The sequence below is a fragment of the Molossus molossus genome, unplaced genomic scaffold, assembly GCF_014108415.1.
Source record: "Molossus molossus isolate mMolMol1 unplaced genomic scaffold, mMolMol1.p scaffold_m16_p_16, whole genome shotgun sequence".
Taxonomy (NCBI): domain Eukaryota; kingdom Metazoa; phylum Chordata; class Mammalia; order Chiroptera; family Molossidae; genus Molossus; species Molossus molossus.
In genome coordinates, this window is record NW_023425351.1 from 67,330,251 (window position 1) to 67,346,223 (window position 15,973).

A 15,973-nucleotide genomic window follows, 5' to 3' on the forward strand; every position below is an offset into this window, starting at 1 on the left:
GGAGGCGGCTGAGTTTTTCCACGAGAAGCTCCCTGGCTGCCTACCCAACATTCACCCTCCCTTCACCACTGGAAACAACCCTGTATCACTGGGTGCAGCATAAACTCACTGAGGACGACAGACAGGTGCCGGCCACACAGCTGATGTGTCCTGTGAGAAGTGCTATAAAGGGTGCGCCCTCGAATGCTTTACATTCAACTCCAGCTGACGCGTGGCTGTTTGGGGTTTCTGTTCCACACAGTCAGAGCAAGTCTTCTCTGGGACGAGCACTATTTGATGTTTCAGGTACATGCACTGTTTTGACCAAATAATATTTGATCATTAAAAAAACTAATAAAAATGCCCTGGCCAGTTTGGCTCAGCGGTTAGAGCGTCAGCCCACGAACGAGGAGTCCCGGGTTCGGTTCCTGCTAAGGGCACGTACCTTGGTTGCCGTTTGTCCCCGGCCTTGGTTGGGATTGTGTGGGTGGCAACCACACGATGTGACCCTTTCACGTCGATGTTTCTCTCTCTCTCTCTCTCTCTCTCTCTCCCCCTCCTCCCTCCCTCCCTCCCTCCCTCCCTCCCACTCTATCTGAACAAAAAATGGAAAAATGTCTTCAGGTGAGGATAAAAAAAAACCAAAAACTTTGAGATGTAGGGAATGTGTATCATTCTACAGGTGAGGATCATCCAAGTTACAGCTCTCATGCAGGTCTCATCCCCACGTCTGTGATCCTAACCAGACCTCACACTGCCGCTGGAGTCCTGAAGGGGGACCACAGAAACGCCCAGCCTCCTCGGTTACCAAAGCTGTACATTAAAAAAATTTTTTTGCATTCAGTCATTTGGTGTTCTGTAATGCATAATCAAATGAGCCTCACACTCCATCAAATCGATGTTTGGCTTTTTTTTCTCTGACTATATATACGTAGGAGAGAAAGAGCCTATCTCTTTTTTTTGTTTTGTTTTTTTTCATTTTTTGTTCAGATAGAGTGGGAGGGAGAGAGAAAGAGAGAGACACATCGACATGAAAGGGACACATTGAGTGGTTGCCACCTGCACGACCAACCAGGGCCGGGGACAAACTGCAACCGAGGTACGTGCCCTTAACGGGAACCAAACCCGGGTCTCTCTGGACCGCAGGCCGACGCTCTAACCGCTGAGCCAAACTGGCCAGGGCAAAAGAAGCCTATCTTGGGGAAAATAATTTGTTGTCAGGGATTTATTAAAAAACAAAGACAAAACCAAAAATCTTCCTGGCGAAGTCCTAAAATCAGGACCCATTCAACTCACTATTCTTGTTGTACCGTCCCAGGTCTGAACACTTCCTTTATGCCTCAGTGCACGCTCCTGTGCACCACCTACACGCCACGACTCTGGTCGGCCCTGGGGGACGAACACCGGACACGCGGCCGCATCCTCACCGCGTTCAGATTCTCGAGGGCAGACAAGTGAACGGACGATCCCTGCCCCGTTTGGCAGAGGTGCTGTGAACGGCACCTGAACAGTCACAGCACTGCCCACCAGACACTTCAAGGTCTTCACCAACACACGGGTTTTTACATAAGCACGGCTGTGCCACCAAGACGTGCGGCCCCCTGGCTGACGGAGCGCGGACCTTGTTTTGCGCCTCCTCCGTCCTGCAGAGGTCTCTCCGCAGCAAGCCCAGAGCACACGCCTTTCTCCGTCTTCACCGCCCGCTTCGTGAGCTTGTTCCGTCCGGTTCGCGTGCACGCAGCTGCTCGGGGCGGGCAGGCCTCGGCACACGTGTGGGCGCTCGCGACCCGCTTTCCGCGAGAAAGCCGAGGGCCTGCGGCGCTCGCCGCGTCAGCTGACCCGTCTGAGCCTTTTTGTTCTCTGTGCCTTTACAACTGTGCACGAACCAAGTGTTCCTGAGACACGAGTCTCGACAATGCACTTACTACGTAAGACATCACGGGAAGTCGTTTGGGAGGAAAATATTTATTCCAGAATTATTTTTTTGCTTGTCATTTTGCTGTTACTGCCGCCCTCGGAAATGCTTTTATTCTCTCATGTTTATAGTTACTGAGTGTTTGGCCAAGATTTTTATTAAATGCTTTCAAATACGTCTCTCCTCCCGCCTCGCCCCGCAGCCTGGTCCTGTGTCGCCTCCTGACCCCTCACAACAAGCCCACCAGGCAGGCCGGCCCCTCAGCATGTCCTGATCAATGTTCTGTCCAGAGGATGCAAGCTAAGGGCTCCGTCCTTTTCCCCGTCATTCTCTTTCTTAGGAAGCTCACAATATAAAAAGCCCCAAACCAAACAAAAACCAAAACCACTTACAACTTCGTCTCATAATCCTTCCAAGCTTTGTCAAATGGCTTCTTGAGATCCTTAGAAAAGAGAAAACGAAACTGAAATTAGATGTGCTATTAGGAAGGTGAGTACATAACTGTGAATGAAGTAACATCTTTGCAAAAATGCTGTCCTTTCAGGGGGACGCTGGGAACTCTGACAAGAGGCTTGCATGCACGTCACACTGCTAGTGAGACCCGAGGGGGGCAGGGCACGGCTCCCGGGCACGGGGCCGAGGCAGGACCCGGCTGGGCTCAGGGCGTCCACCAGAGATGCAGCCCAGACCGGGTGCAGACTGACCCCCCCCGGGCCCTCCATCTCCCTCCAAGTGTCCCCTCTTGTTCCTCAGTCAGCAACATTACGCAAGTGGCACCTCTTTTCCACGGGCCATTTTGAACACTGTGTGGGAAACAATGCCTTTCAAACACAAGCGCCACTGCAGTCTTAGGAGAGAAATAAATCAATCCCTCCAGGTCCCAGTGAAAATCACATTTCTGAACACTTACGCCTTTGACTCCCTTCAGGTCCCCTTTCAACAGGGTGTCCAAGGTGAAGATGACATTGTGGCTCAGGCCCTGGAGCTGGAAGACAGAGAGAGGGAGCTGTCACGGAGAAGTGCACCTGGCCAGTGAGGCGGCCTCGCCCGCGGACCACTCCCATGCACCCGGCTCGGGCAGCCCCCACTTCACCTGTGCCCCCGGGGGCGTCACTGCCCCCTGCAGCTGGCGGGTGGGAACCGGCCCACACGTGGCCTCAGTCACCAAGTCCCCGGCCCCCCACCGCAGAGGCCGCGGTTACTCGGACTTCTCCAAATGCCTTGGTCAGAGGGAGGAGGAGATTCGCCGACTGCCGCTTACCACCTCCTTTTAATATTGTTTCTCTCTTTATTTTCTACATTTTAAAATTTCCTTTTTATATTCTTTCATGACATGTATCGTGGCCTGAAATTACCTGGTGTGTTTATATGCGCATTTGTCTCCCTGACCTGAACATTAGGTCAATGAGGACAGGCCCTCGACGGTCCTGCTCACCGAACCCTCAGAGCCTGGATTTCGTGAAAAGGACACAGGATTTATGAAGCGTCACCTGGGGTGCAGGTGTCTTCCCTGCTCTGAGCCTCCGGCCCGGGTCTCTGGGATCGAAGACGGCACAGCGTCCCATACTGGCACGGGGTGGGGGAGGGGCTGCCCAGTGGGGGGAAGGGCAGGGGAGCGGGGGGAGGGACAGGCATGCAGACGGCACGGGCAACGCCAGGACTGCGGACACCGAGCAGGTGAGCCTGTCCTCAAGGACACCCCGGCAGAGCAGGCCCTCACGTACCACTGTCCAGAGGCCCTGCGATTCGAATCGTCCGAGACAACGGAGCCACTTAAATGACCGGTTAAGGGACAGAAACAAGGGTTAGGTTCCCACAGGACAGTGTATACTGGTCCCTGTTTATCAACAGGGGCTGACGGATACATTGCGGGACTTCTAAGCAGCCACAGACACGAGACAGCTCTTCGTGCCCAACTCTGCAAATCCCTCCAAGATAAGTTACGAGCTAAAGCAAGTGGAAAAGAGCATTCGCGGTGCACAGGACTGGGGAGGGGTTTGCTATCCTTCAGTCATTTCTGAGAGGACACAGAGTGACCCGCTGAGACCGGGTCCCTCCGGGAACGGGGTGGGCAAGGGGAGAGCAGCTCTGTACTCTACTTTTTTGCATTTCTGAAAAGTTCTGGTAACACACATGTTGTTTACTGACGAAAAGTAAAGATTCTAAAACCAAACAACGAAAGACCGTGATTATAAACCATTGCTAATGTTTAGTCACGAACACCTCACATCCTTCGGGAAATGAAGCAGAAAAAAACACCATCACGTTCCTGCCACCTGATCGGAGAGCCGCCTGAGAAAGCAGAGGGAACGAGGAGATCCGGCGCTCAGGGCTGAGCGTGGGGGTCGTTCGCAGGAAAGTCCCTCGAAAGCCAGACACACGACGCACGTCCCAGCCTCTGCGTGTCGTCCCCGCGGTCAGCGGGGCCGGGGGTGCGCTGCCGGAGCCTCGGGAGCTGGAATGTTGGGGTTATCCACACACACACTCTCGGGCTGACAAGACACCGAGGGGCGCAGGAGTGTGCCACGGATCCCGAGGCTTCCCGGGACACGCCTGCGGGCAAGGCCACGGACAGAGCTAGAAACGCACGCGGTCGTCCCGCCTTCCTTCCGGGAAGAGCAGGAGTGCCACGGATCCCGAGCCTTCCCGGGACACGCCTGCGGGCAAGGCCACGGACAGAGCTAGAAACGCACGCGGTCGTCCCGCCTTCCGGGAAGAGCAGGTGTGCCACGGATCCCGAGCCTTCCCGGGACACGCCTGCGGGCAAGGCCACGGACAGAGCTAGAAACGCACGCGGTCGTCCCGCCTTCCGGGAAGAGCAGGTGTGCCACGGATCCCGAGCCTTCCCGGGACACGCCTGCGGGCAAGGCCACGGACAGAGCTAGAAACGCACGCGGTCGTCCCGCCTTCCTTCCGGGAAGAGCAGGAGTGCCACGGATCCCGAGCCTTCCCGGGACACGCCTGCGGGCAAGGCCACGGACAGAGCTAGAAACGCACGCGGTCGTCCCGCCTTCCTTCCGGGAAGAGCAGGTGTGCCACGGATCCCGAGCCTTCCCGGGACACGCCTGCGGGCAAGGCCACGGACAGAGCTAGAAACGCACGCGGTCGTCCCGCCTTCCTTCCGGGAAGAGCAGGAGTGCCACGGATCCCGAGCCTTCCCGGGACACGCCTGCGGGCAAGGCCACGGACCGAGCTAGAAACGCACGCGGTCGTCCCGCCTTCCTTCCGGGAAGAGCAGGTGTGCCACGGATCCCGAGCCTTCCCGGGACACGCCTGCGGGCAAGGCCACGGACAGAGCTGGAAACGCACGCGGTCGTCCCGCCTTCCTTCCGGGAAGAGCAGGAGTGCCACGGATCCCGAGCCTTCCCGGGACACGCCTGCGGGCAAGGCCACGGACAGAGCTAGAAACGCACGCGGTCGTCCCGCCTTCCTTCCGGGAAGAGCAGGTGTGCCACGGATCCCGAGCCTTCCCGGGACACGCCTGCGGGCAAGGCCACGGACAGAGCTAGAAACGCACGCGGTCGTCCCGCCTTCCTTCCGGGAAGAGCAGGTGTGCCACGGATCCCGAGCCTTCCCGGGACACGCCTGCGGGCAAGGCCACGGACGAGAGCTAGAAACGCACGCGGTCGTCCCGCCTTCCTTCCGGGAAGAGCAGGTGTGCCACGGATCCCGAGCCTTCCCGGGACACGCCTGCGGGCAAGGCCACGGACGAGAGCTAGAAACGCACGCGGTCGTCCCGCCTTCCTTCCGGGAAGAGCAGGAGTGCCACGGATCCCGAGCCTTCCCGGGACACGCCTGCGGGCAAGGCCACGGACAGAGCTAGAAACGCACGCGGTCGTCCCGCCTTCCTTCCGGGAAGAGCAGGTGTGCCACGGATCCCGAGCCTTCCCGGGACACGCCTGCGGGCAAGGCCACGGACAGAGCTAGAAACGCACGCGGTCGTCCCGCCTTCCTTCCGGGAAGAGCAGGTTCACGTACAAAGTCGGGTAAAGGGCGTCGTTTAACGTGAACGAGGGAGTCGTGACTACCTGTCACTGCGAAGACAGACGGCAACGAGAAAGCCGACCCACCTCCAAGGTCAAGGAGATGTTCAGGAATCACTCACTGAGGGAGAACAAAATCTCCTCCCTTGGAGAGCTCCATGAAGAGGGGATTATTTTCTCTGGTATCTTTTTTTTTCTTTATTGATTTCAGAGAGAGAGGGAGAGGGAGAGAGACAGAGACATCGATGAGAGAGAACATCGACTGGCCGCCTCCTGCACGGCCCCCACTGGGGATCAGGCCCACAACCTGGGCCTGGGCCCTGACCGGGAATCGGACCTGTGACCTGTTGGTGCAGGGCTGATGCTCGACCACTGAGCCGCAGGGGGCAGGCTGCTCCGCTCTCTTACGGTGTTGCTGTGCCAGAGCTGAATCGTGTGACTTCACAGCTGGACGACTGTGATTTTCCTGTGCTGTTTTGTATTCCCAGTTCCTCCAGGAACTCTCTGCGGCCTGAGCACGACTTGCCGGCTGTTGTTTAACAGGAGCCTCTCCACGGGCAGCTGCAGTGCGGCCAACACAACAGTGACAAAGGGGAGAGACGCCCTGTGGCACCTTCACTGTCCTGGGTTCTTACTGGAAAGCCTCTCCAGTCTATCACATGGCTGTCTTCCATTTCCTTCACTACTATTCTGTTGACTCCATTCCTGTCAACTCAGCTCTAATCTGTCTCCTTTCCTTTCATGGTCCAGCTGGGTTGACAAGTACGTTCTTTACGTGAGTCCATGTGACAAGAGGTCAAAGAGCACGTTGCACAAGTACATCCTTTTCCACCTCGCTGAGCCCCCAGCAAAGTACATGTAGCTTCGGGAATAACGCTGGTGGGGACACAGCTGCTCCCAGACGGACTGTGCTGTTCCCTCCCTCCCCACGGGCTCCTGCCCCCGCAAGTTCGCCAGCGAGCCCAGGGAAGTGGACTGAACAGGCAGGAGGAAGCTGAGGCCTAGCCCTTCATCGTGCAAAAGTGATGCGTGAGCAAACAAACTGTCATTAATACTGGTTTTGATCAAAATAACCATTTATTCCTTACAACTGTTTAGACACTACCGGACAGGAAACCGCAGCCCCCGAAATGCAGGCCCCTGGACGACTTCACAGTTCTCCTCTGACATGAACACACACACACCCCTGTCCAGATCCTTTTTTTCTTTTGTGTAACTCTACCGCTTTACCACAAAATGAAAAGACCTCATTCATCTGATGACTGACCCAGCACCTATCTCTCCTCTCTAGAAGGTGATGCCTCCTAAGTGAGGCGTCTCAACTGTTTTGTTCTCTGACTGATCAGAACGCAGGAGCCACGGAGCAGCCACGGTGACACGGTGGGCCTGAGGGCGGGTGTCCGTGCTGCCCTAGGAGCTGGGAGAGGGCCGGTGAGCGGGCAGCAGAGGGCAGCTCAGCTCGGCGATGCCCCCCACGAGCCGTCCAGGCCAGTGCCCCACTGGCGAGGACAAACTGGCTTGCTCGTCATTCCGCACCACCGCTGACACACCCTCACTGCCCGCCGGCTCTCTCCTTCCCCTTGACAGGCCGAGCCGTTTCCTGGAAGTAAGGCTGGTGGTGATCTGCTCAACACAGAAAGTCCATTTAAAACCATGAGCCAGCTCCCGGCGGTTAAGCCCACGGTCCTGGCACAGACGGGGTTGACTCCTTCATGCCCTAGGGAGCCATCTACCACCTGACGCTATTAAAGCCGGAGGGAGCCCTGTCTGTCAGCAGGCTGGTTTCCAGGGGACCACGGTTCGGGGGAAAGCATTGTTGGCAGGAGCCGGGCAGCCCGGAGGCAGGTGGCCACGCGTCACTCCCAGTCTGGGCGACTCTGGCTAGCTGTTAACCTTGCTGACTCGGTTTCCTAATTTTAAAATGGGTGTCCAGCACCTTCCTCATCGGGCCAATGCTGGCGTGAGGATCAGGAGGCGTGACACCCCAGGTCACCTGCTTGGACACGCACAGCCTCGCCAGCTGCTCCTGATAACCTGCAAGGAGGTGTGAGCTCATCTGCTCACACACTCAGCCAGTTAAGGGGAGGGGGTCGAGCCACAACCCAGGTCTCACTCCCAAGTCAATGAACCACTTACAGCACCATCTTTTTGCAGGTCTCAGGATGTTTTGAAGACTATACTATACTACATACGTGAATGAACAATGATCAGCTATCACTGACCTCTTCAATCAAGCCTCATTTTGTTTGGTTGCTTTTCATCAGGGGGAAACAGAGTCGCTCAAAGGCGGACCCGGACCCAGCTCGAGCTGCCAGGCACCCACGGCCCTGGGCCTGTGGCTGAGGCCTGCCCAGCGCCCCCTGGAGCGGGTGACAGGCTGGAGGCCTGGTCTCCGTGCCTGGAGGGTGGGAGAGGAAAGGCACCTCCGCAGGTGCTGCGGGGACGACGTGAGACCTACACACGGCTGCCGTGTGCGCGAGGCCTGGCACACCGACTCGTCAGAAAAATGTAACTAGGTTGATTTTCTCAGGGTGTTTCCTTACCCTTGAAAAGCTCAGCAGTAGTGGAGAAAAAATATGACAGCATTTCAGATAATGGGGGGGGTGCTGAGGGGACCCCCAAAGGCCCTTCACATTGCACCGCACTCTCCACTGGTACGTGTCACGGTTCTTGCTCGCCTGCCCCCCTCCGCACGACGGTCTCCACGAACCGCGTGATCGCGCACGTATTCCATACCGTGTCCTCACCTGCACAGAGCCGCCCGGGTCCGATCTGTTAGGACAAATGGCACTGTGCATAATGCAGGTTATCTCAAGTTACTGCTCACAACCACCTGTAAGAGGGGTCTTCATGGCGCGGATTAATGAAGAAGCAGGCTCAGAGAGGTTAAGTATCTCGTCCAAAGGTCAAACAGTGAGCAAGCAGATGGTCAGGTTTTTACTGACTCCAAAGGTCACTCGTTCTCATTTCCTGTGCTCTGCTGTTAGAGTGACTTTTTAAAGTGATTACCAGATCCTATCACTTTCCTGTTTAAAATCACTCAAAGGCTTCCCCCTGAAATGGATACAAATCCAACCAGGCCTAGGTCTGGCCGGGTGGTCTGTCCGAAGTCCCTCTGGCCATGCTCACTGCCCTGCCCACCACACCAGCCCCTCCCAGCTTCCTGACCTCACATGCCTCACCAGCTGTCTGGGCCACTTCTCCTCTGGCTACTGGCCAAGCGCCTCCCAGTCTCCATGGTGCTCCCTGCGTGAGGTCCTGACCGTTCCAGTAGGTCTGCCCCCCGCAACCCCCCTTTGTCTCAGCAGGCGGGACCGCTCACTTCTAGGAGCCCTGCATTGCACAACCGCCTGTCTGTCTACCGTCGAGGCGAAGCTCCTTGGAGGCCGGGCTCTGACGGCCTCACCAGCATGTGGCCACCACCTCCAGCACAGTGGCGACACGGTGTGTGACCAAGTGGATGGACAAGTGCACTCCTCTCCAGACTGGGAGGGCTGCTCCGAGACGCACAGGTGTTACAGAACCGGAGCCGGATTTGGTCGTCCTGGAGTGCTCAGCAGCAGAACGCAGGGCAGCAGGTGGGGACAGACTGAGGACAGGGATGGGCCGGTGAGTGTTGCTCCCAGGACAAGACGGGGGAGAGGGACCAAGGACACCCTCCAGCTGCAGCTCTGACAGCTGGTACCCTGGACTCGACCTGCCCCCACCTGGCTGTCACTGCCCATTTCTGCCCGAGAGAATGCCAGGTCTGTGGGCCTGTAACACACCTTCTGGTCATAATAATCTTAGAGCCGACAGTGAGCCGCTGGGTTACAACTAAACACAGCAGGGAGAAACCCAGACCCGCTGGGGAAAGAGCTGCAGGGACACACGCAAACCACCTCAGGAGCAGGGGTGCCCCGCCCCCCAAGAAAGTAACAAATGAGAACGTAACTAACAGTTCCCTGTAGTGCTGAAGAGGCGGAAGGGTCGCTCCATCATTCCCATCAGAACCCGACGTCACTGGTAGAGGCCACAACGTCCTTACAAAACTTCCGCCACAAGAGAGAGACGACCTTTGGAACAGACTCAAATGTCTTCAGAAAGTGAGCTTCCCAATTTGCCCCGAGCGAGGACAGACAGGACTCCAGGCCCTTGGGCTCCAGGCAGCCAGTGCCCGTTTCCCAGCTGGCTCACGCAGTGGCGAGGGAAGGGGCGGCACAGGCATTACCAAGTGAATTCATGCCCGAAGGCCAGCGTCCGAAGAATCCGTAATCACGGCACAGGCTGCGACTTTAGAAGATGCTCTTGAGAATTACGCGAACAGTGAGAAAACGGAGACGATGGAAATGTTCACAATAGATCGGGTGGATAACCCATGGTGGAGTGACTGGCATTCTGCAGCTATAAAAACAAAGTCATGGGCAGGGCCTCTGGGCTCTACAGGCTGGGAGGGGGAGAGGGCTGCCGGTCATGGGGGCTCCCACCTAATGCTCCCAACTAAATGAAGGGTCATAGGCTATAACACTTTACAACATAGAAAAACATTTCAAAACATATAAATAAGTGAAAATTGGGTTATAAAATAGCACTACAGTATGAATCCAGTGTTGCTAAAAGTTTATGATGAAAAGAATACACATAAAAAAGATAGATGGGTAAACTGAAAAATGGTGAGAGGACCCAGAGCTATCTCAAGTCCTTAGTAGTGCACTGTAAAGTCACTGGTGATTTTTATTTCGGTCCTTCCCCCCCGCACTTTCCAAGTTTCCAACAAACCGGCATCACTTTTGTGTTGGGAACATTATTAAAAAGAAATACGACACAGAAACACAAGAGGGCGATGTAACCAACCAGCAGCCCATTTCCAGGTCCACCTGTGACCTGGTCTGAGACATGCTGGGACCCAGAGGGCATGAATAAGGGTGAAGATAACGAGCGAGCGAGGCAACGGCTTCGGGGGGACGAGGTGCAGCTTCTCCACAGCACTAGGGGATTCTGGATCTCAGTCCAGAATGACAATCCTCTAGAGTGGTTCTCAAACTGTGGTCCTCAGGCCACCCACAGTGCCAGCATCTTCTGGAAACTGGCTAGAAACGAAACCGCAAACCTCATTCATCAGGTGCTCTGAAGGCGGAGCCCAGTGACCCACGTTTGAACAAGCTTTCTAGGGGGGATGGCAGCAAGATCAAGTCTGGGCACCACCGCCGGAGGGCGCCCGGAGTTCCTTCAGAGAAGACCTCCAGCCAGAAAGTGGACACCACTTGCCTATGGTCTGAGATGCAACCTCCATGGAGAAAGAACAGAGGTGAGGAGTGCCCTGGGAGACCCAAGGAAAGCTGGGAACCCCAGGATGCCACTACGCCCAAGGCGTTGGGGTCTGACGACACTGAACGTAAGCGAAGAGCATGGTTCTACTGAAAGTGTTACAGAGAGAAGCGGGTAGGTGTGGAGTATCGGGGAATACGAGACTTCCTTAATGTAGAATAACGCAATTACATTTTGTCTAATTCAATTTGAGTAAATGATGGGTTACATTTAGCATCGTCTCCCTGCATCGAGAGCGGAACGAAAGCACTCTCTTCCTTCGCATTGTGTGCAGCATCTGCTTACATCGGAGGGTAATTACAGGAAAAGGGGGAGTAGCTAAGATGTATAAGACCGAGATAAATGGGAAAGCAAAAGGTCTCTCTAGCTACACTATGGTTTAAAAAGACACCCCAACCCAGGGATTTCTTTATTGTGCTTGAAAGGATTCATCCGTTAGTTCGAGATCAACTCTCAGACCTTTAATTTCATTTCCCCGCACGTCGAGTACAATGTGTTGCCAGAACCAGAACAAAGCCGTGCTGTCCGTGCGTCGGATCACATTCTCCTTGCCCGCACTGAACGTCTTCATCCCTCGGTATGTTTCACAACAACAAACTTTTACTTAGGAAGCACCTTCCCGACACAGTTTAAAAACCTACAAAATTAAGTAAACAAGCACCCAGACTTACCACGTGGGAGATCGGCAACGTCTCGGCAGACAGTACTGTCTTCATTCGACCGGTCAGAAAAGAGACGCCTGCTGTTTGCTCTGCCTGCACTGCCCACAGCTTTGTATCTGAAGACTCCCTTCACTGGACCCCCCCGAAAACCCTAGCCTTCAAAGAACTGATCTAAACGGCGGCTGTGGTGGCCACCATCACTCGATACGCGTCGAGGCCACCTGTGCAGAAACAGAACCTTCCTCGATATTACACCTGCGATGCCAGGAAACAAGGGTTCTCTACTGTGGGCAACAACAGGCAGGACGTATAAAGAGTCTGGCCCTACACCCACGCCCATCGTCTCTGTAAAATTTAGTGCTTCGGCGTAAACAACGAGAATGTTCTGTCTAAGCAATCTCTCAAGCAGAACAGGACCGTCAAGCCTGGCACAGAGGCGGGACCAGCGCAAACACCTGGTGAATGCAGACGGAGTCAAGGCCCGAGCTGAGAAAGTCTTTTCTTTTTAAAACACTGAAGTATGGACTTTTATCTCAGTCTCTAAATGTTAACGAGCTCAACGATGTGTAATGTTTCTATTTGAAGAGAAGAGCCTCTAAAAGCCCAAGAGAATAGTTTCATGAGGACCTACTCATTATTTCTGGCTCAGCCCAAGGGTCCCTGTTCCCTGAGGCCTTTGCTGAGCTCCTGGTTTTCCGGGTGCGTGATTCTCCCTCTGGTGACCTCGCGTGGGGAATGGCGGAGCAGAGATCTGAACTCAGTTTTATCCGACTTCAGCGTCGTGGGATTTCTGCCACCCTCTGAACTTCCAACTGCTTAACACGGCTGGGCAATTAGTCAAGAAAAGGGCCCGTTATTTTTAGGGGGTGATGTACAAACTGCTAGTTCAAGTCTGAATGAGTAGGCTGCTCCTTCCTGTTTAGACCTTAACGGTACCGAAGGCACCAAAGGGTACAACACAAAACACAAAGGCAAAGTGTAAAGACACTACCAGCCTAAACATCAGACACTGCATGTTGAAATGTAAATAGGAAACACATTCTAAAAGTGCAGGCGTGAAATGGAATACAATGAAAACAAAGAAATGGCTTGGACCGCCTGATCTAGCCGACCACCTAAACCAGCATTTCTCAAAGTGGTTCCCTGAGGAGTTCATGAGTGCTTCTCCTGCAGCAAGGGTCAAATGACTTAGGGAAGGTCTCTGAATGGGACAGGTCCCTTTACGGCAGGACGTATGCAGCCTTCAACATGCAGGTGTGCACTGCCCACGGTGACGTAGCATGCGGTGCTTCTCAATCCAGAGCTCTTGTCCGAAACCAGGAGTGGGATGCGTTTTCCAAGCAAACCCTTGGAAAGGCGTCTCACACTCTGACTCTCCTCTTCCCAGGCCGTGGGAGCCAGAGCACTGAGCCTGGAGAGGCCACTGAGCACACCTGGCGGGTGGACACGGCTGACGCACCCAGCTGGCTTGTGCAAGTGCAGCCCGAACCCAGCCACGTCCCCTCACAGCCCGTGTTCCCCAGAAAGCAGCGCCCTGCCTGGGCTTCAGTCCCTGCCCGGCAGCCCGGGTTCGGAGCGGGAGGCCTTGCCTGAGCACAGGGGAGGAGCGATCAGAGGGAACACTGCAGAGGGCCCGCAACCAGCTCAGGACAGAACATGTCACCTGCAGCAGGCAGGCAGACGCAGGTAAGAGGCCACGTGGGGCTGGAAGACGGGAACCCCAGGAAGGGTGGAGGGTGGCCCAGGGGAGAGGGTGAGGCTGAGTCTGGCAGGATTCTGAGTCACGGCAAGTACCTGCGTCTGCTTCGCACACCGTGCCCCCAGCTCGGCCTGAACAGGAGCGTGGGCAGCTGCTGGGACCGAGACCAGGCAGACGAGGCTGTCGATGATCTCAGAACAGTGCTTGCCTGGTTCCTACACATCTGGGCCCTCGTGTTACGCGGTTATATAAATCAATACTTTTTACTTCGATGAACTAAATATGAAACAAGTTAAATAAGTTAAACTTCGTGCATAGCCATACAAGGAAGTCCGCACCCCTGAGAGGCAGCCCGCGGTGGTGCCCAGACGCACGGACTCCGGGCAGCCCTGGTTCGGACGCCCCGACGGCTCCTTAGCTCGGACTCGCTTTTCTCAGCTGTCACGTAAGAAGGCTGGTGGCCACTACTGGGCAGGGCTGCTGTGAGGGGTAAACGAGGCTACAGACGTATGTACAATACAAGGTTGTTGTGGTTTATCCAGCAGCACACCCTGGCCTGCCGTGCATCCATTTGGTGGAAGTTCTGACTTGAAGGGGGGGGGCTCCCCAGTCTTTATCCCAGGTCATGTAAACAGCCACAGCTTTCACTGCAGAGGTAAAATTGTGCTGAATTATGAGGACCTGCCTAAGAAGTCCCTTGTGGAAGGGGTGTTACATAACACGCATTCTGTCGCCCTTCTGAAATCCGCAGAATTCTGAACTTTGAAACACATCTTACTGCAAGGGTTCTGGAGAAGAGAGGACTGGACTTGGAGGACAGACACATGGTGTCTCTCTGCATAAATGTATGAGATTGTTTCAAAGGACATACTATAATACTAGTATTAAGTTAGAATTACATAATAATCTTTATTTTCTTATTCAAGTTACTCCATATTTCTGAAATTGTTATGTGGAGCATGCATCAAGTTTATAACAGAAAGAAAAAGAAAACCTCCCTCTTGCCCACCTCCACACACATGGCTGGGTCTCATTTCACAGACGGTCCCACAACATGAACTGGCAGTGAAGCATGTCCAGACATGAGGGGACATCTGAGGATCAAATGTGAACCCTCCCAATGATGGATGACCACTCTGCAAAAAGGTGAGGTCTTTTCAAGGTATGGCACAATCTCGGGCACCCAGGGGCTACCGATTTACCTGAGTATACCTAAGGTCTCGAGAGTTTTCAGTATTTCAAAGAACTTGAGAAATGATCTGCTAACTTCCAGCCAAGCACATTTCCAGCTATTCTCTTTTGAGGGGGAAGAAAAGAAGAAAAATAAAAAAATTGAAAGGTCTTCCACCTAAACCACAGTACCCTGCAGTCAGAGACGGCAAACAGGAAATGCTAGGCAGCTGGAGAAGTCTTTGCTTTGCTTCAGCAGCGGCCCCCCGACTGCTGGCGGCTCCGGCTCTTGGGCAAGCCCAGCTCTGTGCAGAGGCTGGGAGACCAGAAGGAGCCGGAGGCAGAGGGTCCCGGCTGGACCACGGCCCTTCTGGCTCCTCCTGCTACTGACACAGAAGTTTCACATACTTCATACAACTGCTGCTGCACCGGGTTCATTGGTTTTCCTCTGCCACCGAGACTATTTCAATCCGCCGGTCGCTCCTCTCCGGTCCCTTCTGTGGCCTGGGCGTTAAACGGAGGCAGCTGGGCGGACGTGTGGTCTTGGCCAGCACACGGGCCAGGAGGGCCCCAGACCGGGAGCAGGGCTGCACGGGCAGCGGCTTCCCTGCTCTCCTTGAAATGGTTAAAACAAGATGGAACTTAACTTCTGTACTGTATATGTGGTCGAACGGGTAACAAAAACTACTTGGAAACAGTTTAACTCAACAGCTTCTTTTCTTTCCCTTTATTTTGGACAAGGAAGCTGCACTGTAAAGAAAGCCAGTACCACTAATACCTAACTACAAAAGGGCACCCAAAGTAGAAAAACAGAAGATACAAAGGCATGGAAACAAGCACTAGCCTCTGCTTTAGTAAAACAAATGTGTCACGTCTGCAGACGCCTTTGATGAGGAAGGCACCTTTAACTGGAGAAAGGATGAGTTCAGAGAGACTGGTAAGTCAACTAAAGGGATGTTTATAATAATTTTCTAAACTGCTAAGGTCTACTAGCATATACTATGAACCAAACCTATGACAGGCACTTCACTTACAGCATGTGAAACCTTGACACAAACACTGAACATCGATGAAACAACCCGGTGCACGGTCTTGCGGCTTCTCACCACTAGGGGGCAGCATCCCCCCAGCCACACTCAACTGGCCTAATCGATCCACTTCGGGGAGGAAACAGCCCCTCACGTCACCTTTGCGGAACAGTGGCCACATGAAGGACTCTGACCGGAGGGAGACACTCACCAGACGGAGAAATCAACAC

General features: G+C 54.6%; 1 protein-coding gene across 9 annotated transcripts in view; it reads right to left on the minus strand.

The window, feature by feature from the left end:
* Window positions 1-15,973, minus strand: part of ASAP1 (ArfGAP with SH3 domain, ankyrin repeat and PH domain 1) — a 234,359-nt gene that overhangs the window by 68,764 nt on the left and 149,622 nt on the right. For all 9 annotated transcript variants that reach the window (XM_036263734.1, XM_036263729.1, XM_036263727.1 and 6 more), the window contains 2 exons: window positions 2,805-2,879; window positions 2,287-2,336 (listed from right to left, as the gene is read on the minus strand). In XM_036263734.1, coding sequence (XP_036119627.1) covers window positions 2,287-2,336; window positions 2,805-2,879 — 125 coding nt within the window. The remainder of the gene's footprint in view (window positions 1-2,286; window positions 2,337-2,804; window positions 2,880-15,973) is intronic.